The sequence below is a fragment of the Hyaena hyaena genome, unplaced genomic scaffold (assembly GCF_003009895.1).
Source record: "Hyaena hyaena isolate Hyena2069 unplaced genomic scaffold, ASM300989v1 scaffold_15, whole genome shotgun sequence".
Classification (NCBI taxonomy): domain Eukaryota; kingdom Metazoa; phylum Chordata; class Mammalia; order Carnivora; family Hyaenidae; genus Hyaena; species Hyaena hyaena.
Genome location: NW_024080647.1, coordinates 4,628,440 through 4,655,799, shown reverse-complemented (window position 1 = coordinate 4,655,799; position 27,360 = coordinate 4,628,440). Strand labels below are relative to the sequence as shown.

The window sequence follows — 27,360 nt, the reverse complement described above, 5'->3', positions numbered from 1 at the left end:
TGGTGGTTGTGACATGGGTATGGAGAGGAAGACATTGTATTCAAAAAGTTCCAAGGCAGAATGACAGCCACGGTGACTTGCTCTTATCCAAATGCCACAGAAAGCCAACCTGCTTCCTCCTTTTTCAGCCCATGATCCCTCCTAGTTATGCCAAATTTTCCTGCTCCCTTTACAGTTTGTCAGTTGCCTCTCTTCAGGGTTCAGAATTCTCATAACTTAGGAGAATTCCAACTGGGCAAACAGATCTCCAGAAAGCAAAATTGACAATAATGGTAGAACTGGCTAGTCCCCAACTTTCTGTCTCCCAGCATGAAGGTAGCAGCTTAGTTAACATCTCTATAAAAAGGCAGAAGTAGGGGCGCCTGGCTGGCTCAGTTGGTAGAACATGTGACTCTTGATCTCAGGGTCATGAGTTCACGCTCCACATTGTGCATAGAGTTTACTTAAGAAAAAGAAGAAGGCAGAAGTAAAACAGTGCCTCGGTTTTATGTCTTAAGTCATCAGTTCTCATACTTTCTTAATTCAAGACTCCTTTCACCCTTAAAAAGTTGTTAAGGGGGTGCCTGGCTGGCTCAGTCAGAAGACCATGTAACTCTTGATCTTGGGTCATGGGTTCAAACCCCTGGTTAGGTGAAGAGATTACTAAATAAATAGATATGAAGGACTTCTAAGAGCTTTTGTTTGTTTCTTTTGATTCTGTATTTCTTGGTATTTACCATAATAGGAATTTAAAACTAAGAAACTGTTTAACTATGTATTTATTAACTCATTTAAAAACAGTAAAAAACCGATTACATGTTAACATAAGTTTATGAAAAATATGGTTTCTAAAACAAAAATCTTTAGTAGGAAGAGTAGCCTTGTTTTACATTTTACAAATGTTTTATTTTTGAAAGTTTATTTTGGAGAGAGTGTGTGAGTGGGGGAGGGGCAGCAAAGGGGGGAGAGAGAATCCCAAGCAGGCTCTGCACTGTCACCCCAGAACTCGATATCAGGCCCAGTCCCACAAACTGTGAAATCATGACCTGAGCTGAAATCAGTAGTTGGACACTTATCCAACTGAGCCACCCAGGCGCCCCGACTTTCATAAATGTTTTAAATGTATGGCCTAATAGAAGAGAAGCTGATTTTCATCTATGTTTCTATATTGATTTGTTGAGATACCACATCACGCAGGCTCTGGAAAACTCTTTTTTTATTATTTTTTTAGTGTTTATTTATTTTTGACAGAGAGAAAGAGAGAGCATAAGCAGGGGAGGGACAGAGAGAGAGGGAGACACAGAATCTGAAATAGGCTCCAGGCTCTGACCTATCAGCACAGAACCCGAAACGGGGCTCAAACCCACAAGCCAGGCTGAAGTCAGATGCTTAACCAACTGAGCCACCCAGGCACCCCTGCCCCTACAAAACTCTTAAATAAATTCAGGCGAGTATAAAAATAAAAAGACAAACCTGTCTTAGTATTATTATGAAAATAGTTTTGACTTTGCAGATCCCTTAAGCTGTCTTTGGGACTTTCAGGGATCCCTGAACTACACTTTGAGAACCACTCCCTTAAGCAATGCTTTTTGGTTTCTCTGTCTAGGAGAGGATTCAAGATGTATGTTTCAGGGCACCTGGGTGGCTCAGTTGGTTAAGCATCTGACTTCAATCAGCTCTGTGCTGACAGCTCAGAGCCTAGAGCCTGCTTCAGATTCTGTGTCTCCCTCTCTCTCTGCCCAACCCCCTCTTGCACTCTCTCTCTCTCAAAAAGAAAATAAATATTAAACAAAAATGTAGGTTTCATTTTCTAGCCATGTCTGGGCATTCTTGGCACTTGTACTAAAACTCTCATTGCCCATTGGTAGAAATAACAGACTTAAAAAAGGAATAAAAACAAATTTTCAATTTTAAATTGTTTATTGGACAGTGACCCCCTCCCCCACCCACACACACACTGCATTCAAAAGCTCACTGACAAACTAGTTGTAGGGAGTTGCCAGAAATGGTTTTGTCTGACTGATTCCTTGGTCTCCCAGCTATAGAATTTTTCCCCATGAACTTTGTTTTTTTGTTGTTGCTATTTGTTTTTAAAGATTTTTTAATTTTTGGCCATCTGTACACCCAGCCTGTGGCTGAAACTCACAACCCCAAGATCAAAAGTCACACGTTCTACTGACAAAGCCAGGCACCTTTCCCCGTGAACTCTGAATTCCAAATATAACAGACTATTAAGAGAATCATGGCATTAATGGATGTAGAATGTACGTGGCCATAAAATCAGATAAGAAGACCTATAGGGCCTGATGATCGAGCTGTACTGGTGTTGACTCCCTGATTTCCTCTAGAATAGATTACAAGAAGGAAGTTGGAATGTGATACAAAAGTTGGCGATAAGGAAACTGCTACTGTGAAAGGTAGACCTATTAATGACAAGAAGAAGTGCTGACAAACAGAGAGGAGACTAAAAAGCCAAACACAAAAACTCAACAGAGCATTTTGGTTACAATTAATGGAGGGTTATTAATCCTTAATATTCCACTGACTTTTTTTTTTTTTTTAAATAAATTCTAACCTAACATGGGGTTCAAACTCATGACTCCAAGACTGAGAGTCTTTATGTTCCACCAACTGAGCCAGCCAGGCACCCCTCTCTTGGAACCTTTAAAGGGACATCTCTTTACCACGCCATAAGATTATTATATTTAGGATAATTGCCAGGATCATCAAAAAAAATTAAAATATCTTCTGTATGTGGAGAGTCCTCAGTTTATGAATGGCTTCTGTTCCAGAGTTAATCTTCAAAACATTTTTATCTGTTCAACAAACAACTTTGGAGTGCCTAATATCAATAAAAGTATCCAAGCTCTGATTTATAGCTTTGTTTCAGTGGGAGAATACATGCTGAGGCCAAAGCCTAGGCAGATATAGTCTTTCCCTCTGGCTTCTATCATTTGCCCGACAAAGAGTTAGATAGTCTGCAAACTATGGCCCCGGTGCCAAATCCAGGCGGCTGCCTATTTGTGTCCCTCGACCGCTATTTTAATGATCTGGCCTGCCCTCATCTCCCTGACTTTGTCTCTTTCTCTCACTCTACTAAAGCCTCATATCCATTTTCCTGTTCCTTAAAACATGATAGGCACATTCTCATTACAGGGCCTGAATTTTCCTCTGTCTAAAATGTTCTTCATTGTAACTTTCACACAGCTCACTCTCTCACCTTCGTCCAGGATCTCAGCTTGAACTTCCTCTTCTCAGTAAGGCTTTTCTTGACCACCTTTATAAAATAGCAACATCCCCAACCCTCATATTCTCTTTTCCTCTGCTTCTGCTTTATTTTTTCCATAGGGCTTACCACTAACATACATTTATTTCTTCATTTATTTATTATCTGTCTCCCATCATTTGAATATAAGCTGCATAAGAGCAAGGGTTGTTTGGGGGCGCCTGGGTGGCTTAGTCAGTTAAGCGTCCGACTTTCGCTTAGGTCATGATCTCGCGGTTCGTGGGTTCAAGCCCCGCGTCGGGCTCTGTGCTGACTGCCAGCTCGGAGCCTGGAGCCTGTTTCAGTCTGTGACTCCCTCTCTCTGTGACCCTCCCCTGCTCGCGCTGTCTCTCTCTCTCTCTCCTAGAAATAAATAAAAAATATTTAAAAAAAAAAAAAAAAGAGCAAGGGTTGTTTGGGGCACGTGAGTGGCTCAGCTCAGAGCCTGGAGCCTGCTTCAGATTCTGTGTCTTCCTCTCTCTCTGTCCCTCCCCTACTCACTCTCTGTCTCTGTCTCTCAAAATAAAATAAAGATATTATAAAAAAGAGAGAGAAAGAGAGCAAGGGCTGTTCGTTTTGTGCATTGTTACATCCCATCACTTTAGAACAGTGACTGGCCTGGAGTAAGTGTTCTTTTGTTGAATGAACAAATAATGAGAAAGAGACAGAGAGATACATGCATGCTAACTGGCTCTTTATCCAGAGAATAATTGTCAACATCAACCAGGATTGACAATTGGGAGTGAAATAAGATTTAAAAGCAACAAATAGACAAATGCTAATGTTTCCATTTGAAAACTCAAGCCTATTGGAGTAACGTGACCTCTTCCCTCTCCCTTTTTCAGTCACTTATGTTGAGGACAGGCAGCCAGCCCTATTAACCTTTCTTCAGTACGTGGGCCAGTGAATTCCACAAAGTAGGCTTTTAATAAATATTTGCTCCCAGCCCAGGAATGGACCTTGGTATCTTTGTAGCTGTTTTTTTGTAACTTCAGTACTTAACATAATGCCTGGCAAATAATAGAGGCTCAGTAAATATTTGCTCCAGGAAGTGATAAATAAGTTAAATGAATTCTTTGTTAAATGAATTTGGGGGGTAAGACACTCCTCTAGGTTATCTATTGTAAAGTAACAAATTACCCCCAAAGCATAGCGGTCCAAAACAATAAATATTATATCATATAGTTTCTGTGGATCAAGAGTTAAGGAGTGAGTGGCTTAGGTGCCTGGTTCTGTCTCAGGCTCTCTCATGAGGTTGCAGTCCAAATTCACCTGGGGCTGCCATCATCTGAAAGCTTATCCAACCAGCCCTGAAGGATCTGCTTCCAAGTTGACTCACTCACATGGCTGTTAGCAGGAGGCTTCAGTTTCTGGTCTCATGGACCTATCCGTAGGGTGGCCCGCTTGAGTTTCCTCACATCACAGCAGCTGGCTTCCCCAAGAGAAGTAATCCAAGAGAAAAAGCAACTAGGAGCCCACAGTCCCTTTGATCACCTAGTCTAAGTCATGTACATTGCTTCCACTACATTCTGTTTATTAGAAGCAAGTTGCTAAGGGGGTGCCTGGGTGGCTCAGTCGGTTAAGTGTCTGACTTTGGCTCAGGTCATGATCTCATGGTTTATGGGTTCGAGCCCCACATTGGGCTCTGTGCTGACAGCTAGCCCAGAACCTGGAGCCTGTTTCAGATTCTGTATCTCCCCCTCTTTCTCTGACCCTCCTCTGCTCACACTGTCTCTCTCTGTCTCTCTCACAGAAATAAATAAAACATTAAAGAAAATTTTTTTAAAAAAGCAAGTTGCTAAGTACAACCCCATACAAAGTGAGGGGAATTAGGCCTCCCCTTTTTGAAGGGAGGAGTAGCAAAGAATTTTAAGACTGCCGCAGTCACTCTGATACTCTGAATTAGGTAGAGAAGTTGGCCATTTAGAGGAAATGAGACAGAGTTTCAGAGACCGTGTCTGTCCTGCCACTCGTATGCCCTTTTCAAGTCCAGTATTGCCTGCACATTTGCCTAAAAGGAAAAAAATTTAAAACATCTTAGAAATACTCCTCTACCAAAATTAGTAACTTATTATCTTTATTTTTTTAAATATGTAAGACATACATAAACAAAATTCAAAGGTAAAATGAGTATACAATGTAAAGGAATTTTCCTTTACCTGAATCCTAGCCACCCAGTTTCCCTCCCTCCCAGTTTCCAGATACCTTATATGTACTTACATATTTATATACTTTTTTCCTACACAAATGGTAACATACTATGGTTACTATTCTATAAAACTTGCTCCTTTTTTACTCACCTGTATATCTTAGAATACATCCCATAGCAGTTTATTTCTAGTTGCTTAGTTCTTTTTAAGTTCTTTTTAGCAGCTACATAGTATTCCGTTATGTGGATGTAGAAAAATGTATTTAATTGTTCCTTCATTGAAGGACATTTAGTTTAGTTCCCATCTCTTGCTTTTAAACTCTGCTGCAGCAAATACCTTGTTTTACACTGAGACTATAGGTAAATACCTGCAATCTTGACTGCAAGATTTGTTGGGTCAAAGAGTATGTGCTTTTTAAAAAAGGTAATGCCAGATTGCCACCAAAGGTTGAACCAATTTTATATGCCCATTAGCAGTATATGAATGTGGCCACTTCCCTTTCTAGGCATACTAACAGTAGAAAAAGTTTAGATTTGACAATTTAAATATCTCTTTTTATATTTCTTAAAAATGGAAAAATTGCATGGAGCAATATTGGGAATAAACAAAGCATTGCATGCTTTTTTTTTTTTTTTTTAAGTTTATTTATTTATTTTGAGAGAAAAAGAAAGGGAGCAAGCAGGGGGCAGAAAGGAGAGACAGAATCCCAAGCAGGCTCTGTGCCATCAGCACAGAGCCTGACACGGGGCTTAAACTCAGAATTGTGAGATCATGACCTGAGAGCCAAGATCAAGAGTTAGGCACTTAACTGACTGAGCCACCCAGGAGCCCCTACATTATTTACACTTTGTAGGGGCTCCTGGGTAGCTCAGTCAGTTAAGTATCCGACTTCGGTTCAGGTCATGATCTCAGGGTTGGTGGATTCAAGCCCTGCGTCGGGCTCTGCGCTCACAGCTAGCTCAGAGCCTGGAGCCTGTTTCACATTCTGTATCTCCTCCTCTCTCTGACCCTCCCCTGCTCACGCTGTCTGTCTCTCTCTGTCTCTCTCTCTCAGAAATAAATTTTATAAAAAACATTAAAAAAATCTTTATATTTACACTTTGTGCCTGACACAATCCCCTGGCACATGTTGATGCCTAATAATTATTTCTTGATTTCATCTCAGGGGAGGTAGGCTTTCTTCATGGAAGTTTGCTAATTGAGTTGGTCACTACACTTCAGAGAATGTTTAACTCTTGGAGAGAGAATGCTACTGAGAGAGAACCCACTGCCTGCTTTAGATCACTTTAATAATCTTATTGCAGTATAACATAAGTAAAATGCACAAGTATTAAGTACATTGTTTTATGAATTTTTATATATGTATATAACTCGGTGACCTAACTACTTAATTCCTGAATTAGAACATTATCAGTATCATGCCGTCTTCAGTCAGAACTACCCCAGAAGGTAGCCACCATTCTGATTTTTATCATTATAGATGAATTTGCCTATTTTGAAATGTGATGTCATGGTATGAGCTCAGTTGTCTGGCTTCTTTAACTCAACATTAGGTCTATATGATTTATCCATGCTATATTGTGTAACAATAATTCATTCTTCAGTGCTCTATAGTATTACATTGTGAATAAACCATAATTTATTTATCCATTCTATCCTTTATGGACATGTGAGTTGCTTTCCTTTGGGGGCTACTGTGAGTGAAGGTTCTATTCTTTTACATGTCTTTTGTGGGATATAAGTTCTTTTTTTTTTTAATTTTTTAAAAAATTTTGAGAGAGAGTATGCATGAGCAGGGGAAGGGCAGAGAGAGCGAGAGACACAGAAACCAAAGCAAGCTCCAGGCTCTGAGCTTTCAGCACAGAGCCTGATGCAGGGCTCAAACTCATGAACCCTGAGATCATGACCTGAGCTAAAGTTGAACACTTAACCAATTGAGCTATCCAGGGGCCCCAATATAAGCTCTTATTTTTAAGAATTGCTGGGTCATATGTAGATGTATGATTAGCTTTAGGAGATCTGCTGGCAAATAAATGAGTTTTGGTAGAAATAAAATCATTTTCCAGAGAGTTTTTTTCTTTTTTTTTTTTTTGAGAGAACGCTCACAAGCAGGGGAGAAAAGGGCAGAAGGAGAGGGAGAGAGAGAATCTTAAGAAGGTTCCATGCCCAATGCGGAGCCCAATGCAGACCTCAGTCCCACGAACCATGAGATCATGGCCTGAGTGAAATCAAGAATTGGATGCTTGGGGCGCCTGGGTGGCTCAGTCGGTTAAGCCTCCAACTTCGGTTCAGGTCATGATCTCATGGTTTGTGGGTTCGAGCCCCATGTCGGGCTCTATGCTCACTGCCAGCTTAGAGCCTGGAGCCTGTTTCAGATTCTGTATCTCCCTCTCTCTGTCTGACCCTCCCTTGCTCTCTCTCCCTTTCCCTCCCTCTCCCTTTCCCTCTCTCAGAAATAAATAAAACATTAAAAAAAAAATTGGATGCTTAACCAACTGAGCCACCCAGGCACCCCAGTTTTCCAGAAGGCTTTTAACAATTTATACTCCTACTTAGGTAAAAAAAATTTTCTGCTAGGTAAATAGTATCTAAAATGACATGCCTTATCCTTCATGTCTTATATTTTCTTTAGCTGAAGTCTCTTTGATCACTGTTGAAATTCCATGGGAAATAGCATTTTATCACTCATTTACTTTTTAGTGCTTGTGTTTCATAGCATTTCATAGAATCACAGAATTTTAGAGTTGGAAGGGGGCTTGAAGTTCATTTAGTCCAACTCTCTCATCTTACGGATGGGGAAACTGAAATCCAGGAAGATAAAGTAGCTTGCCCAGAGTTATACAACTACTTATTGCCTTAGTTGGGTGAAGTAGATGTTTACTCTACCCACAAAATAAACCATTATTCAAACACTAATAAGACTCCTTAGAGAAGCCTGGCTGGCTTAGTTGAAGGAACATGTGACTTGATCTCAGGGCCCTGAGTTCGAGCCCCATATTGGTGTAGAGATTACTTAAATAAATAAAACTTAAAAAAAAAAAAACTCCTTAGCCCCAGTATGTATAAGGATGGAACTACTGGTGTTTTTTTCCCCTTGAACAGAGTGTTTCTGTAGAGAAGAAACATTTATTCTTTCAGCATATATTTATTGAGCACCTACTATTTGCCATATATGCTCTTTTTTTTTTTTTTAAAGTTTGTTTATTTTGAGAGAGAGATGGGGAGAGACAGAGAGGGAGGGAGAGAGATAATCCCAAGCAGGCTCTTCACTGTCAGTGAAGAGCCTGCCACAGGGCTCAGACTCACAAACCATGAAATTATGACCTGATCCAAGATCATGAGTCAGACCCTTAAACTACGTGAGCCACCCAGGCCAGATTGCTGTATATGCTTCTAGTAGTTATAGGAGTGAAAACCACTGACAAAAATCCTTGCCTTCATAGAGCTTACATTCCAGTGGGACTGAACAGACATTAAATAAGATAAATAAAATTTCTTCTGTTTTACATACTGATAAATACTTAGGAACAAGGGAGAATAAGTAAGGAAGGGAACTAGGGAGTATGTAGTGAGGGGGTAGGAATTAGGGATGCTATCACTGAGATGACTTCTGAGCAAAAATTTGAAAGAAGTAAAAGGAAAGGATGTTTTGAAAATACTCGGGATGGAGGGGGGAATGTTACAGGTAAATGGTATGGCTACTTTAAAGGCCCTGAGATGGGAATGTGCCTGTTGTGTTCAAGGAACAAGTAGGTTACTGTGCTAGAGCAGAGGAGAATGATAGGATACACCTTGGGTTTTAACAGGATCTCTCTGGTTCCTGTGTTAAGAGTAGGTCAGAGAGAGAAAAGGATGGAAGTGAGTTCGGAAGCTGTTGCAGTAACTTAGGGAGTGCTTGGAACAGAAGTGGAGGTAGTCAGATATGGTGAAAATCTGCATGTATTTTGAAGGTTAAGCTAACAAGATTTACTGACTGTCAGTTGTGGGGCATGAGAGAGGAGTCAAGTAAAACGTCCAAGGTTTTTGACCTGAGCACTTGAAAGGATGGAGATGCCATTACCTGAACAAGGGAAAATTCACAGCAAGTTGGTTGGGGGGCAGGAGTTCAGGGACAGACTAGATATCAGTTCAGTTTGGGTCCTGTTAGGCTTGAGTTCTCTGTGTAGATGTCAAATGGAAATGTCAAATTTTCAATTAGATAGATGAATCTGGAGTTGAGGGAACAGGTTGGGCTGAACAGAGAAGTTTGAGAGTCATCAGAGATGAAGAAATAACAACAAAAGGTACTGACAAGCAGTAATCGGAAGGGAGACCTAATGAGTGTGATGTCCTTGTCCTGGAAGCCAAGTGAAGGAAGTTCTTCAAAAAGAGTGGTCACCTGAGCATGAAAGTACTAGATCCCTGAAAGAAAGAAGGTGCTAGCAGAAGTGGTAAAAATGAGGGCCCTGGAGGCCTCCACTATTGTACTTAGATCAGTCTTGGCTGCACAACTGTTTTGAAGCTTTGAATTGTCCTAGAAACAAAGCAGTGCTGCTTTGGGATTGGGTTTTTTCTTAACACTGTGCTCCTGACACTTGGGGAAACCCGACTGCTGCCTCATACTAAAGTCATTTTCCCTTTACTTTGCTCCAGTATTGATCACCTTTAAGAAGGGAGAATACTCAGCGCTCAAAAATTCAACGTTTAGTGTGATTATGTCTGTAGGACCCTTGGTAAATATGAAAATAACCACCCAGAGAAACAAAGCAGTATTTATTACTACTAATTTTAGCATTATTATTTTCAAATATGCCAAGCTTGTCCTTCTTTCGTGAACACTGATTTAAAATAGGAAGCTTTCAGGGGTGCTTGGCTGGCTCAGTCTACAGAGCAAATGACTCTCGATCTCAGGGTCATGGTCATGAGTTCAAGCCCCATGATGGGTATAGAGATTACTTAAAAAGAAAGAAAAAAAAAAAAAAAGACTGTAGCCTGGTCTTGTTTCTTTAAAAAAAAAAGGGGGGGGGGGGAGACTTTCTAAAATGAAAAGCAGTTTTTCTCTTTAGCCTGCTTCCTGCCCTAATAGAGAAACTAAGTCTGTTAAGGGTTATTTTCTGCTTTTCCTTCCTGTTCTCTTATTTCTTCCAGCTGTCTCAACTCGGAACCTTGTAGGAAGAGAGTTACGCTTCAGAAAAATCTGTTTGCTTTGACATTTAAACAAGCTTCCATTTTGTTTTTCCATATTAGAATTTTTCCACTTCCCCTCTCCCATTTCCAGCACTCTGTCTGACCTGTCTGCTTTTCAGCTCATTCATTACTGCTGAGGTTTGCAGATTATACCAGAGGAAGACGACAGATTTATAAACATGTGTTCCTGCCCAGCTGTTTCAAGAGTAGGAATAAGATTCATCGTCTAATTGTATGTCTGCTCTCTATATACAGATGTGCTCATCTGCCCTTATTAATGAGGTGCCTATCTCTAAGCCTTACGTTGTGTAGAAATAAATGGACTCTTTTCCTATTCAAATTGGTAATGCAGGAATCAGTGCAGCCCATCGCTAGAAGGAGACATCCTTTTGAATTCACTTTGCTAATGGCCAGAGAGAATTTAGCCTAATTGCTTTCTTAGGAGGTTTGCCATTTCCCTTAAGATGCCAGAGCCCTGGAAAGGGATAGAAATTCTGTCCTTTTCCTCTCTCAATGCCCCCCTGCAATCCTGTATGTGTCTTTTATTTAAGATGAAGATAAAGGAACATTTTAAAGAAATTATGTTGGGGCGCCTGGGTGGCTTAGTCGGTTAAGCGTCCGACTTTCGCTTTGGTCATGATCTCGCGGTTCATGGGTTCGAGCCCCGCGTCGGGCTCTGTGCTGACTGCCAGCTCAGAGCCTGGAGCCTGTTTCGGAGTCTGTGTCTCCCTCTCTCTCTGACCCTCCCCTGAGCGCTGTCTCTCTCTCTCCTAGAAATAAACAAAAAAATTAAAAAAAAAAGAAATTATGTAAAAAAGAATCAAAAACCATTACAGATAACTGGGTAATGCCTTGACCACTAATAAATAATGAGATCTTTGATAAATTACTTAACTTTGGGGTGCCTGGATGGCTCAGTCGGTTAAGTGTCTGATTTGATTTTGGTTCAGATCATGATCTCGTGGTTCTTAGGATCAAGACCCTTGTCGGACTCTGTGCTGACAACGTGGAGCCTACTTGGGATTCTCTCTCTCCCTCTCTCTCTCTGCCCCTCCCCTGTGCGGCACGCTCACTCTCTCTCAAAATAAGTAAATAAACGTAAAAACAAAAATACTGCTTAACCTTTCTGGGCCCTCACTTCCTTGTTTGCAAAGTAGCTATAATAGTCCTTATATTGCCAGGATTGTTGGAAGGATTGTGCTTTCTCTCTATGGCCTGCCTCGTTCCAAAAGTGAACAAGGCTGTGAATATTTGATAAGATAATGAGTATGAAAACACCTAGCACATAATAGATGTACAATGAATGTTTGAATTAGAATTGGCTAAACCAAAGTTCTTTCCTACCCTAATTTCATTAGTGAGACTTTCTGTTATGGTAATCCTTTTTTCCCCCCTTTTCCTTCTTCCAGCTCCCTTGTGTGATCTGGTTTTATGATCAAGCATCCTAAAATCAGATTTGAAAGAAAACAGGGACTAAATAAGACCTTATTTAAAGCCATGCTCAAGAGTTCAGGGCTCAAGTACTGATGCTCTCTGGTTTTATCTAGAGCACTCTCTTTGACTTATTGAAAGGCTATGTGGGCTAATTATCTAATTTAATAATCTTATTTATTTGTTTTAATCCTTGAGTACTGATTAAAAATCTGAGAGTCATAGAGGTTAAATGACTTGTTTAAGACTGTACTGTAACAGAGTGAGGATATGGACTGAGGTTTTCTGATTCCAACTCTTTTGATCTTTTAGACAGCATTTCACATCAAAGAAAAAAATGAATATAGGTGAATTACTACAGATAGGCCCTGGGAGTGCTAGATGAAATAATAATTTATAAGTATATGACCAAAGACAAAGAAAAGACTACTTCTAGAATCCCCAGACTTATTCTGTAGATGTATTACATAGAAAATGTAGTTTGGGACTTCCTTTTTTTTTTAAGTAAACTCTGTACCCAATATGGGGTTCAAACTCACAACCCTGAGATCGAGTGTCATGCTCTTCTGACTGACCCAGCAAGGCACCCCTGTGCTTTGGGATTTCCAGTCAAGATGATTGACTATGTTCAGACTTTTGACACATCCTTTGTGTTCCAGAGACATATAGCAAGAAGTAAAATGTATAAGGTGAAATTCAACGTATTTGGGCTCAAAAAAAAAAAAGAAAAAAGAAAAGAACATCAGATGAGATCCAAGTCACTGAGTGAAGCTAAAACTTTGGGTCTGGGGCCTCCAGATTGGGGAACAGAGAATGGTGCTCGAGAGATGAGTTTTTCAGTAATAACTAGATACTAAAAATGCCCCATAAAGAGAGAGAACTTGAAGCCAGGGGAATGAGATGCCAGCCCCCAACAAGCCTCATGAAAAGAGGCTTTAAAAAGTTAATTGAGTGGGGGAGGAAAGAAGTATGTCAAGCTGCCTGCTGATTCAATGATTAGAACTATGATATCCTAAATTTCTTCTAATGGCACAAGCCATTAAAAGACCTGTTCAGACTAGGTCTTTAGGGGACTAGATGGAAAAAATTGCAAACTTTTAAACAGAGAAGAGAGGTAATTAGTAACAAAAACATCCCACTTAAAAAGCCTGCAAAGTATAATTTTATATAATAAAAATCTAATGCTAATAAGAAAGATAACAAATAGAAGTTAACCAGGACTTCCATTTTGGAGAAAATGGAGTAGACATACTTTCCCCTATTTCTTCCACTAAATACAACTAAAAACCATGTACATTATATATAAAACAAATATAACAAGGTTGTAAAGGTGAAGAGAAGAAGGCAGACTATCTGGGGACCTCAAGTCCTAAGGAACAACAACATGGTGGTAAATTCCCTGGATTTTTTTTTTCCTTGTATATCCCCAACATGGAGACAAACATTAGTGAGGAAAGACTGAATGCTCACCTCAATAAGAACAGGAACAAAACTATGACAATGATATCTGCTATTAGTGCCCTTATTCATCATAGTGTTAGAAGTTCTAGCTAGTGCAATTAGGCAAGAAAAGGAAATAAAAGGTATGCAGATCAAAAAGGAAAAAATACAAGTGTACTTGTTTGCACATTATGTAATTGTCTAAATAGAAAAATCTCACTGAATATTCAAAAACTCTTAGAACTATTGAGTGAGTTCAAGTAGGTTTTAGAATATAGAATAAACATAAAAAATCAATTTTGTGTCTAATATATATAGCTATAAATAAATGAACACTGAAATTAAAAATACAATACCATTTACAATAGCTCAAAAAAGTGAAATCCTTAGATAAATCTAAAAAATTATCTACAAGATTTGTATGCTGAAACTACACAATGCTGATGAAAGAAATCAAAGAAGATCTAAGTAAATGGGGAGTACCTAGTAAAGTTGTCAGTTTTCCCCAAATTGATATACAGATTTAATGTAATTTCTGTCAACTAAAATAAGCTGAAATAGCTTTGATTTAAAAAAAATTTTTATAGTTTGTTTATTTTTGAGACAGAGCATGAATGAAGGAGGGGCAGAGAGAGAGAGAGAGGTAGACACAGAATCTGAAACAGGCTCCAGGCTCTGAGCTGTCAGCACAGAGCCTGATGCAGGTCTCCAACTCACAAACCGTGAGATCATGACCTGAGCCGAAGTCAGACACCTAACCGACTAAGCCACCCAGGTGCCCCTGAGACAGCTTTGAGAAAGAAGAATAAAGTGGGAGGAATCAGACTATCTGATTTCAAGATTCATAGCCACGATTACTATAGCCTTGATAGTAATCACGACTGATACTGGCAGCGAAACAGACATAGACCAGTGGAACAGAGTAGAGAACTCAGAATAGACACATAAATACACCTAGCTGATTTTGGCAAAGGTGCAAAAGCAGTTCTTGGGATGTGAAAGATAGCCTTTTTAACAACTGATGTTAGAACAAGTAGACATCGTGGGCCAAAACAAAGGAAAAGAATCTCATACAAAAACTAACTCTAAATGGATCAAGGATTTAAATAGAAAACATAAACCTGGAAGAAAATCTTCAGTAGGCAAAGAGTAGGGTTAGGTAGAGTTCTTAGATTTGACATAAAAAATACAATCCATAAAAGGGGAAGTGGATAAACTGTATCTCATCAAATTTAAAAATGTTCTGTGAAAGACCCTTTAATAAAATGTGAAAAGTCAAGCTACAGAATGGAAGAAAATACCCAACAAGATACCCAACAAAGGACTAGTATCTAGAATATATAAAGAACTCTAAAAACTCAACAGTAGAAAATCCAATTAAAAAATGGGCTAAAGACATAAACAGACATTTCACCAGAGGTTATGCAGATGGCATATAAGCACATGTTCAACATTGTTAGTCATTAGAGAAATGCAGATTAAAACTATAGTATGAGATACAACTATTAGAATGGCTAAAATTAAAAGTTAATGCCAAATATTGGCAAGGAAGCAATGAAACTGGATCTCTCAGGTATTGCTGTTGAGAATGTAAAAAGGGAAAAGGCAAGCAACTCTGGAAAACAGTTTGGCAGTTTCTTAAAAAAAAAAAAAAAACTAAACTAAATATGCAACTACAGTATGAACCAGTAATTGCCCTCCTGAGTATTATTTCAGAGAGATAAAAAGTCATGTTCACTAAAAACCTGTACTCAAATGTTTGTAGCAGCTTTATTCATAATAGCCCAAAACTAGACACAACACTGATGTCTTTCACAACCAGTAAATGGATGGTAAAATAAATTGGTCACTCACTCACCAGTAAGAAAGACTGAACTGTTGAGACATGCAACAACTTGGATGAATCTCCAGATAATTATATGCTGGTAAAGGGGCGGGGGTGGGGTGGGGGTGGAACAGTCCCAAAAGGTTATATGCTGTATGATTCCAATTATATAACATTGTTGAAATGACAAAATTATAGAAATGAATAACAGATTATTAGTAGTTGCCAGGAATTATGGAAGAATGAGGTGTAAGAGGGAAGTGAGTGAAGCTGTAAAAGGGCAATATGAGGTATCCTTGTGTTGATGGACATATTTTGTGTCTTCATTGTGTCAGTGTCAGATTCCTGGTTGAGATATTTTTTTTTGCAAGATGCTACCAATAGGGGGAAACTGACTAAAGGGCGCAGTGGGGTTTCTATTATTTCTTACAATCCTATGTGAATTTCTAATTATCTCAAAATGTAAAAATTAATTTTAAAAATTTAACCACCAAGAATTGAATGAACACCTAATGAAAATGTATGGTGCAAACAGAGATTATAAGACGTCTGGTTAGAATTCCTAAAAAGAATCAGAATACTGGGGCGCCTGGGTGGCTCAGTCAGTTAAGCATCCAACTTCGGCTCAGGTCATGATCTTATGGTTCGTGGGTTCGAGCCCCACGTCGGGCTCTGTGCTGACAGCTAGCTCAGAGCCTGGAGCCTGCTTCAGATCCTGTGTCTCCCTCTCTCTCTGACCCTCCCCCGCTCACGCTCTCTTTCTCTCTCAGAGAGAGAAATCTCAGAGAAATTTATCAGAAATAAATAAGAACCTTAAAAAATTTTTAAAAACCAGAATACTAATATCTATTAAAAAATAAAACTATGGGGGCATCTGGGTGACTCAGTTGGGTGTCTGACTTTTGATTTCGGCTCACATTATGGTCTCGCGGTTTATGAGTTCAAGCACTGATGGTGCAGAGACTGCTTGAGATTGTGTCTCTCCCATCTCTCTCTGCCCATACACACTTGGTCTTTCTCTCTCAAAAACAAACTTAATTTTTTTTTTTAATTTTCTTTATGTTTATTTATTTTTGAGAGAGAAATCAGGGGAGGGCCATAGAGAGAGGGACACACAGAATTGGAAGCAGGCTACAGGCTCTGAGCTGTCAGCACAGAGCCCAACGCGGGGCTCGAACCCACGAACTGTGAGATCATGACCTGAGCCGAAGTCGGACACTCAACCAACTGAGCACCCCAGGCACCCCAGGAATGCCTTTTTAAAAATTAAAGATACAGTAGTAAAAATGGAAAGTTCAGTATATAATTTAGAAAATGAAGGAAATCCCTTAGAATATAGACAAAGGAATGGAAGATAGACAAAGGAATGGAAAACAAGAGTAGAAAAATAAAAGAGAGGATTAATCTAGAAAGTCCAAATAGGATTTCCAGTAAGCAAGAACAAGGGACAAATAATTGATAAGGCAGAAAATTAGTAGCAGTATAGATTTGAATATCAGTCATTTATAGAACAACAAAAGCTGCAAAGTACACATTTTAAAATCTTTTCAGGTGTCCGGAATGTTCTTCAAGATAGATCATATTTCAGGCTATAAATTAATTCTCAATAAATTTGAAAGAATTGAAATCATAGAGTGTGTTCTCTGCCACAGTCAAATTATATTAGAAATAAATAACAAAAAAAAACCTGGAAAATCCCACATAGTTGCAACTTTGACAACCCTTTTCTAAATAACCCAGAATCAAAAAGGAAATTACTCAGGGCACCTGGGTGACTTAGGTGGTTAAGTACCCTACTTCGGCCCAGGTCATGATCTTGCAGTTTGTGAGTTCAAGCCCCAGAGTGGGCTCTCTACTGTCAGCATGATGCTCGCTTCAGATCCTGTGTCCCTCTCTCTCTCTGCCTCCCCTCACTTGCACATGCACTTTCTCTGTCTCAGAAAATAAATAAAAAACATTTTAATAAAAAGAAATAGAAATCACCAGGGAAACTAGAAAATGTTTTGACCTGAATGATAACGAAAACATATCAAGCTTGTAGGATGCAGCTAAGGTACGCTCTGAGGGAAATTCATACCTTTAAATGCTTATATTTGAAAGGAAAAAAAGATCTAAAATGAGTTGGCCAACTCATTCCATAAAAGGCCAGATAGAAAATATTTTGGGCTTTGCAGGCTATACCACCTCTCTGTTGCATACTCAACCCTGCCTTGTGGTATGAAATCAGGCAAATAGTATCCTTTATATTTTTTCTATCATTAAAAATGTAAAAACTAGGCACCTGGGTGGCTCAGTCAGTAAGCGTCCAACTTTGGCTCAGGTCATGATCTTGCAGTCTGTGAGTTCAAGTCTTGCGTCAAGCTCTGTGCTGCCATGATAGCTCAGAGCCTGGAGCTTGCTTCAGATTCCATGGCTCCCTCTCTCTCTGCCCCTTCCCCACTTATACTCTGTCTCTCTCTCAAAAAAAAAAATAAAAACATTAAAAAAAATTTTTTTTGAGGAGTGCCTGGGTGGCGCAGACATTAAGTGTCTGACTCTTGATTTCGGCTTAGGTCCTGATCTTATGCTTTGTGAGTTCAAGCCCATCATCAGGCTCCAACTCTGACATTGTGGAGCCTGCTTGGAATTCTCTCTCTGCCCCTCCCCCACAAACTCACCATCTCGCTCTGTCTCTCGCTCGCTCGCTCTCTCAAAATAAATAAACTTAAAAATAAATTAAAAATACAAAAAAGTTAAGTTTTATATGAGGCTGAATTCCAGATGGATTAAAGATTTAAATCGGGGTGCCTGGGTGGCTCAGTCAGGTGAGTGTCCAACTTCAGCTCAGGTCATGATCTCACCGTTCGTGAGTTCAAGCCATGCATTAGGCTCTCTGCTGTCAGCACAGAGCCTGCTTCAGATCCTTTGTCCCCCTCTCCCTCTGCACCTCCCCTACATGCATTCCTGCTCTCGTGCTCTCTCACTCAAAAATAAACATTTTTTAAAAATATTTAAATATAAAAAATCAAACTGTATGGGGCACCTGGGTGGCTCAGTTGGTTAAGCGACTGACTTAGGCTCAGGTCATGATCTCACGGTTTGTGGGTTCGAGTCTGCATCGGGCTCTGCACATCTGACAGCTCAGAGCCTGGAGCCTGCTACAGATTCTGTGTCTCTCTCTCTGTCCCTTCCCCACTCATGCTCTGTTTCTGTCTCTCAAAAATAAATAAATGTTAAAAATAAATAAATAAAAATAAAACTATAAAAGTACTGAAAGGAACTATATGAAAAACTGTTAATGAAGTGATGAAATGAAGAAAGCCTTTTGAAATATGACAAGAAAACTCTAAAACCATAAAAGACTGATAAATGTAAAAAAATAAAAGTAAATCATTTTAAGGCATCTGGCTGGCTCAGAAGAGCATGTGACTCTTAATCACAGGGTCATGAGTTTAAATCCCACACTGGGTGTAGAGATTACTCAAATAAACTTAAACAACCGTAAATAATTTCTGCCTAGCCTTAACCACCATTAGCAAATGACAAACGAGGGGGAGAATACCTGATTTGTACAACAGACAAAAGTCTTACTTTGGTATATTAAGAGTTACAAATAAGAAAAAGACTGTATTAATCAGAAAAATGAGGAAAGTATATAAACAGACAATTCACTAGAAAGGAAATACATTTCATAATGATGTCTTAAAACGAAATGATAGGGGCGCCTGGGTGGCTTAGTCGGTTAAGCGTCCGACTTTTGCTTGGGTCATGATCTCGCAGTTCGTGGGTTCGAGCCCCACGTCGGGCTCTGTGCTGACTGTCGGCTCAGAGCCTGGAGCCTGTTTCAGAGTCTGTCACTCCCTCTCTCTCTGACCCTCCCCTGCTCACACTGTCTCTCTCTCTCCTAGAAATAAATAAAAAAAAAAAATAAAAACCAACTTGGTGCTAACATATTAAAAAAAAAAAAAAAAGAAATGATAGACTCATCAAAAGAAACATGAAACTAAAACTACATAAAACACTTTGTCCTGTCAGGTTGACAGAGATCAACAAATGTGAGAACAATGTGTGGCCAAAGGAAAAGGACAGCTGGTGTTTCCATGAACTCCTGATGGGTGTATAAATCAGTGAATCTTCTTAGTAATTTGGCAGTGTTTATCAAAAATCCAAATACAGGGGCATCTGGGTGGCTCAGTCAAGTGTCAGACTCTTGATTTCGGCTCAAGAGTTGATTAAATAAATTGTGGTATGATTTGCAGTCATTCAAATGCAGCCATTTAAAAGAGTGAAGTAGTCCTATATGTGCTGATATGGAATGATTCAAAAAGTACCCTAGCACCCTAAGAGCTCACCACTTATGAAAAAAGTACAGAACACTGTATATTGCTACCATGTGTGGAAGAATATATAAGCATATTTGCTTATAAATGTATAAAATATCTCTGAAGGAACACATGGATGTCGATGGATATTTCTGAATGGAGGAACTGGAAGGCTGAAAAACAGGGACAGGAGGGAACACTTCATTTATATTGGGATTTGTTTGCTACCTTTTGAATTTTGGAATATGACTATATATCCATCCAAAAGCATTTTTGAATAATATGAACATGACAGGAATGTTCATTTTGAAATCACTTGCAAGTGAAATGCTCAAAATACCCTAAATATCCATCAGTAGGCAAATTTGTAAAGTATGGTCAACTCATACAGTGTCATACATGAGCACAGTTAAAGTTAAGTTAATTAAGCTTTTTCTTTTTTTTTTTTTAACTTTTTTCCAACATTTATTTACTTTTGAGAGACAGAGAGAGACAGAGCACGAGCAGGGCAGGGGCAGAGAGAGAGGGAGACACAGAATCTGAAGCAGGCTCCATGCTCTGAGCTGTCAGCACAGAGCCTGACATGGGGCTTGAACTCACAAACCATGAGATCATGACCTGAGCCAAAGTCGGACACTTATCCAACTGAGCCACCCAGATGCCCCAAGCTTTTCATGTCAACATAGATAAATCTCAAATTTGTAATGTTAAGTGAGAAACTTAAGTTACACCCCAGCATGATCCCATCAATAGAAAGTTTGAAAATACAGTAAACAGTGCTTTGTAACCATGATGTTTTATTCTTTAAAAGAGAAATCTGATATAAATATGGCACTAAATCTTATAAATCCATTGAGCTAATAAGTAAGCAGTTCCCCTAGTGATATTTTGGCCCAATTCTGTTTGTCTCATGGGGGCCCAGAGCACCCCCTAAACCCTCTTCCAGGAGCCAGGAATGAAAAATACTCCTCTTAGTGGCCAACATGGTTTCTCTTGTCTGTATAAGAATCTTCTTGTCTTCCAGGGATGTTGGTGGTGAATGTAACATGGAGGAACAAGACATATGTAGGTACACTTCTTGACTGCACACGGCATGATTGGGCACCCCCCAGGTAAGTGCTCTACAGCTTTTTGGTGAATATTAGTCTGAACCATTCTAATCAGTGATCCCTTCTTATGCCTTCTTCTTGTTAGAGTTGGATAGCTTTTAAGACACCTAGCTTTTAAAGACTATGATGGTGTAGAGATGAGAAAGGCACCGCATTCAAGAATAAGTGAATTTAGGTGTTGATGGGTTGGGTAGGAATGGGCAGATCCTTTTTAAGCCTTCGGGTGGGATTATTGAATTCTGGCTTCTGCTGGTAGTCACCTTGAGACCAAGGCCATCGAGTCTGCCTTGGGTGAACAAGCATTCATTGATGATGCTTTTTGATAGTAGCTGTTTCTCAGTAGTTTAAACTCAAGAACGTTTTCAGTTTTAAGAACACTGGACAATGTGAGTTTCACAAGGACCTTTTCAGGTTGACATCTCAGTGAGTGGCACTTTACAGCTTGTTCCCAGTTTGCCAGGGTTTGGGGAACGCAGATGTTGGGAATGACGTACCGCTAGCATGCATATAGCACCCTAGGAGCTCACCACATAACGCAGATCCCGTGCTTTCAAAAGTTCCTTTAACAAGTCATATTCATTGAAAATGATAGTTACCATCTGGACATTTCTTCTAGAGACAGCTAAACTGGTTTGAAGGTTTTTTCACTTCTTAATAATATCTTGTTGTGTTTGCCCTTTGCCAAGGTTCTGTGACTCCCCCACCAGTGACTTGGAAATGCGCAATGGCCGGGGTAGAGGCAAACGCATGCGTCCAAACAGTAACACGCCTGTCAATGAGACAGCCACTGCCTCTGACAGCAAAGGGACCAGCAGCAGCAGCAAAACCCGAGCAGGAGCCAATAGCAAAGGCCGTCGGGGCAGCCAGAATTCTTCAGAGCATCGCCCACCTGCCAGTAGCACCTCTGAGGATGTCAAGGCCAGCCCTTCCTCAGCTAATAAGCGGAAAAACAAACCGCTTTCAGACATGGAGCTGAATTCTAGCTCAGAGGACTCCAAAGGGAGCAAGCGTGTCCGTACGAATTCCATGGGCTCGGCCACTGGTCCCCTCCCTGGGACCAAGGTGGAACCCACTGTTCTAGACAGAAATTGTCCCTCCCCAGTCCTGATTGACTGTCCTCACCCAAACTGCAACAAAAAATATAAGCACATCAATGGACTTAAGTACCACCAAGCTCATGCCCACACAGATGATGACAGCAAGCCGGAAGCAGATGGAGATAGTGAATATGGAGAGGAGCCCACCCTGCATGCAGACCTCGGGAGCTGCAATGGTGCATCCGTCTCACAAAAAGGTTCCTTGTCCCCTGCCCGCTCAGCTACCCCCAAAGTTCGGCTCGTAGAGCCCCACAGCCCTTCTCCTTCAAGCAAATTCAGCACAAAAGGCCTCTGTAAGAAAAAGCTGAGTGGGGAAGGGGACACAGACCTTGGGGCCTTATCTAATGATGGCTCTGATGATGGACCCTCAGTAATGGATGAAACAAGCAATGATGCCTTTGATTCTTTAGAAAGGAAGTGTATGGAGAAAGAAAAATGTAAAAAACCCTCTAGTTTGAAGCCTGAAAAGATTCCTTCCAAAAGCTTAAAGTCAGCAAGGCCTATTGCCCCTGCCATCCCCCCACAGCAAATCTACACCTTCCAGACAGCCACCTTCACAGCAGCAGGCCCCGGCTCCTCCTCAGGCTTGGCCACCACGGTGGTCCAGGCCATGCCCAACAGCCCCCAACTCAAGCCTATTCAGCCGAAGCCCACTGTGATGGGAGAGCCGTTCACAGTCAACCCTGCCTTGACTCCAGCCAAGGACAAGAAAAAGAAAGACAAAAAAAAGAAGGAGTCCGCAAAGGAACTTGAAAGTCCTCTGACCCCTGGGAAGGTGTGTCGAGCAGAGGAAGGCAAAAGCCCATTCAGGGAATCATCGGGAGATGGGATGAAAATGGAGGGGCTTCTGAATGGCTCATCAGACCCCCACCAGAGCCGACTGGCCAGCATCAAGGCAGAAGCTGATAAGATCTACAGCTTCACGGACAACGCCCCCAGCCCTTCAATTGGAGGCAGTAGCCGCATGGACAGCACTCCTCCTACCCAGCCGCTGACTCCCTTACATGTAGTGACTCAGAACGGAGCTGAAGCCAACTCGGTCAAAACCAACAGCCCTGCATACTCCGACATTTCTGATGCTGGGGAGGACGGGGAGGGCAAAGTAGATGGTGTCAAATCAAAGGACCCTGAACAGTTGGTTAAGGAAGGGGCTAAGAAAACTCTCTTCCCCCCTCAGCCACAGAGCAAAGACTCGCCATATTACCAAGGCTTTGAGAGTTACTACTCTCCTAGTTATGCACAGTCTAGCCCAGGGGCTCTGAACCCCAGCAGCCAGGCAGGAGTGGAGAGCCAGGCTCTGAAGCCAAAAAAGGATGAAGAGCCTGAAAGCATAGAGGGGAAAGTGAAGAACGATGTGTGTGAAGAGAAGAAACCAGAACTGAGCAGTTCCAGTCAGCAGCCTTCCGTCATCCAGCAGCGCCCCAACATGTACATGCAGTCTCTGTACTACAACCAGTATGCCTACGTGCCCCCCTACGGCTACAGCGACCAGAGTTACCACACCCACCTCCTGAGCACTAACACAGCCTACCGGCAGCAGTATGAAGAACAGCAGAAAAGGCAGAGCTTGGAGCAGCAGCAGCGGGGACTGGACAAAAAGGTGGAGTTGGGCCTAAAGGAGCGGGAGGCGGCACTCAAGGAAGAATGGAAGCAAAAGCCGTCGATTCCACCAACTCTCACCAAGGCCCCCAGCCTGACAGACCTGGTCAAGTCAGGACCCGGGAAGGCCAAGGAGCCAGGGGCTGATCCTGCCAAATCAGTCATTATTCCCAAGTTAGACGACTCCTCCAAACTGCCCAGCCAGGCCCCAGAAGGACTTAAAGTGAAGCTGAGTGAGGCCAGCCACCTAGGCAAGGAGGCCTCGGAGGCTAAGACAGGCGCTGAGTGTGGCCGACAGGCAGAGGTGGATCCAATACTCTGGTACCGACAGGTAACTTTTCTGAGAGGAAACAGAAATATATTTGAGAGTCTTTCTCTCTCCCTCACAAATCAGGGCTCTCCTTATGTAGGGTGTCAGCAGAATACAGACTGGTGGGAGAAATCTATAATTTTAAAGATTCTTTTCATGTTTTTAAAAAGCACTTTTATATAAGTTAAAGGTGTTTTTCCCATTTGACAAGAGAGGCCCAGGTAAGTTAGCTTGATTTGCGTAGGATAACTTGTGAGTTTACTAGCAGAGCCATGACTGGAACCGGGTATCTCAGTTCCTAGTTGGTGTTTCTTCCACTGTTTGGTTCATGTGGATGGTGATCTCTCCATTTTCTAGAGTAAGTTACTACTCAGACTGAATTACTTTCAAAAAGATTTTATAGAGGAGTACCTGGCTGGCTCGGTTGGTGGAGCACGCAACTCTTGATTTCAGGGTTGTAAGTTCGAGCCCCGCATTGGGTATAAAGATTACTTAAATAAATAAAACTTTAAAAAAAAAAGATTTTATAGGTAGGTAGAACTGAGAACTTGGTCTCACATCCTGCTCTGCTCATGAGATTTACAAAGTCTTCCCTTTCTTCTTAGTGCCACAGTTAGGCCTTCCTCCTCTTGAGCTTGCTCTAAAGAAGTAAAACAACCTAAACTTCCTTGGAAAGAGAGCAGCTTCTTCTATTCAAGGACTCTTTTCCCCAGAAGGCATATTCTCTCCTAGAGAAGACCCACTAAGGGATTTTCTTTTTCCTTCCCCCATCTTGTTACCTTTTGGGCAGTGAGGGGCAGGCTTTTTAAGCAGGAGGGACCAGAGTTGATTGTAAATTCTCTGCCCTGGGTGTCTAGTTTTACCTGCTCTGGTGTTTCTGTGACCTTGGGCTTGAAGTCCGCTCTCATCTGTACAACACTCAGTGCTCATTCTGTGACTGTTGTAGGAAGCAGAGCCCCGGATGTGGACCTACGTCTATCCTGCCAAGTACTCAGACATCAAGTCGGAGGATGAGCGGTGGAAAGAGGAGCGGGATCGCAAATTGAAGGAAGAAAGGAATCGGAGTAAGGACTCTGTCCCCAAGGAGGATGGGAAGGAAAGCACAAGTAGTGACTGCAAGCTGCCCACGTCTGAGGAATCCCGCCTCGGGAGCAAGGAGCCCCGACCAAGTGTCCATGTGCCTGTGTCCTCCCCACTCACCCAGCACCAGTCCTACATCCCTTACATGCACGGCTACTCCTATAGCCAGTCCTATGACCCCAACCACCCCAGCTACCGGGGCATGCCTGCTGTGATGATGCAGAACTACCCAGGTACAGCACCTTTCTTCCCACTTGTGCTCTGTTAACTGGGAAGGGAAATGAAGCACAGATTCAGATGCAGAGTTTTCTTGTGTGGCCCTAAGGCTTTTTTTTTTTTTTAATGTTTATTTACTTTTGAGAGAGAGCAAGCCAGAGTGGGGGAGGGGCAGAGCGAGAAGAGGACAGAGGATCCGAAGCAGGCTTTGCACTGACCGCAGAAAGTCTGACATAGGGCTTGAACTCATGAACCATGAGATCATGGCCTGAGCTGAAGTTGGATGCTTCACTGAGCCACCCAGGCGCCCCAGACCCTAAAGTTTATTGAAGCTCAGATAGATGACTGCCCTGTTTTGAATGTGACATTCTGTGAGTGGTCAGTCTAGCCCCAAGCTCCTTGAATGACCTCTAACTACAATCTGTGGGACCTCCTCTCCCTCCCTTGCTCCAGCTAGAGGTTGGGATTATTTTAAACATACATTCTACATTTTGCAATGTAGAAATACAAAAGAAACAGGACTAGTTCCTCTTAAGGAGCTTCAACTTAATTATAGCAGGAGACACACATGGAACAAATAAAATTCAAACCAGGACAGTGCATGTATTCATTTACCAGATCAGGTTCATCTGCAAGGTTTGGAAGGCAATGGGAGAGGAGAAGAGCTGTTTGGAATCAGAATGGAGGGGGAAAACATTCAGCTTGGAAAAGATAAGCTTTTACATTGCTGTCTGTAAGTTCTTGGGGAGGGGCACATAGTAGCGGTGTACATGTTTTTTAACTTGAAAATGCTCCTGTTCAATTCCACCTGCTGATTTCTGTTGCTGGAAGAGCCATGTGGGATGCTTCTGGGGTGAAAGAGCACTTTTTTTCACTCCTCAGAGCTCCCACCTCTCCTATCGGAGAGCAGCCTAAACAGTCTTGATACCCTGGCAGAACGTTATAAGGCACAAGTAATCTTTTCAAACAGAGCTAGGAAATTGTGTCACCTATGGTGTTCCTTTCTCCCTGTTACCCCATCTGTCCATATAAAAAAACCAGTTCCACTTGCTGAGTGCCTGCTCTGGGCCAGACTGTACTCTGTGGTTTATGTGCATTATCTTATTTCATCTTCCCTATGGAGTAAGTATTGGTATCATAAGCTTGATGGGAAAGAAACTGAAGCTCAAAAGGGTTGTTAATTTGCTTAAGGCTACCCAACTGGTAAGTCTCAAGAGGTACATTCAAACCCAAGGTTATCTGACTCCAAATCCTATGATCTTTCCTCTTTACCATAATGCTCCTCCAAGATGAATCACTAGGGCTCTAGGGAAACTGACTCCCCAGAAGTTAGGGCCATGTTCCTAATATCCCTTAGCTAGTTTTGCCTCTAGAGCTCAGTAAAGAAAGGACAAACTAATAGCTTCAGCCTGAAGACACCATGGTGGGAAATATCTCAGCCTGTACCTGGGAAAGCTGATGCCCACCCTAACCAGGCTCACCATAGCAGAATTTCTTTCTTTTATTTCTCTCATTGACTGCTTTATTTCTCCTTCCCCAGGTTCCTACCTACCTTCCAGCTACTCTTTCTCCCCATATGGCAGCAAGGTCTCAGGGGGTGAAGATGCCGACAAGGCACGAGCCAGCCCCAGTGTCAGTTGTAAATCCAGCTCAGAGTCCAAAGCCCTGGACATCTTGCAGCAGCACGCCAGTCACTACAAGAGCAAGTCTCCCACGGTAAGTGGCACTGGCTGTTCCCAGAACCCAGGAAGGCCAGATCCAGGGTCTGCGAGAAGGTGGGCAAGTTCAGGTCTTAACTACAGTGCAGCTTGGCTGACTTGACCTTGGCTCACCAGGCAGCTCCATGATTCTTAGATGTCCTATGTTTGTAAGGAGTCCTATTATGGGCTCAGAGCATCTTGCTGTCATGTATATGTCTCTCACAACAGTGCTTTGTGACTGCTTTTTTTCCAGATAAGTGATAAAACGTCTCAGGAGAGAGATCGGGGAGGTTGTGGAGTGGTTGGGGGTAGTGGCAGCTGTAGCAGCGTCGGGGGAGCAGGCGGGGGTGAAAGGAGTGTAGACCGGCCCCGCACCTCCCCTTCTCAGCGTCTGATGTCCACACATCACCATCACCACCATTTGGGGTATTCATTGCTCCCAGCACAGTACAACCTACCCTATGCAGCAGGTAAGCCTTCTTCCCTACCCTTTTTTTTTTTTTTTTTTTTTAAGATTTTAAGTAATCTCTACACCCAACATGGGACTCGAACTCACAGCCAGGAGATCAAGAGTCTCATGCTGTTACTGACTAAGCCAGCCAGGTGCCACTCCACCACCATCTCTCTCTTTAACTTCATCCCAGTAGCATAGTAGCATTGCCTGCAGCAAAGGACCCCCAGCAAGAATCCTT

General features: G+C 41.6%; 1 protein-coding gene across 3 annotated transcripts in view; it reads left to right on the top strand.

Annotated features, from left to right (window-relative positions):
• The window catches only part of ZNF609 (zinc finger protein 609), a 211,740-nt gene that overhangs the window by 180,050 nt on the left and 4,330 nt on the right, over positions 1-27,360 (top strand). For all 3 annotated transcript variants that reach the window (XM_039218959.1, XM_039218950.1, XM_039218942.1), the window contains 5 exons: positions 20,582-20,669; positions 21,353-23,693; positions 24,619-24,985; positions 26,509-26,684; positions 26,922-27,138. In XM_039218959.1, coding sequence (XP_039074890.1) covers positions 20,582-20,669; positions 21,353-23,693; positions 24,619-24,985; positions 26,509-26,684; positions 26,922-27,138 — 3,189 coding nt within the window. The remainder of the gene's footprint in view (positions 1-20,581; positions 20,670-21,352; positions 23,694-24,618; positions 24,986-26,508; positions 26,685-26,921; positions 27,139-27,360) is intronic.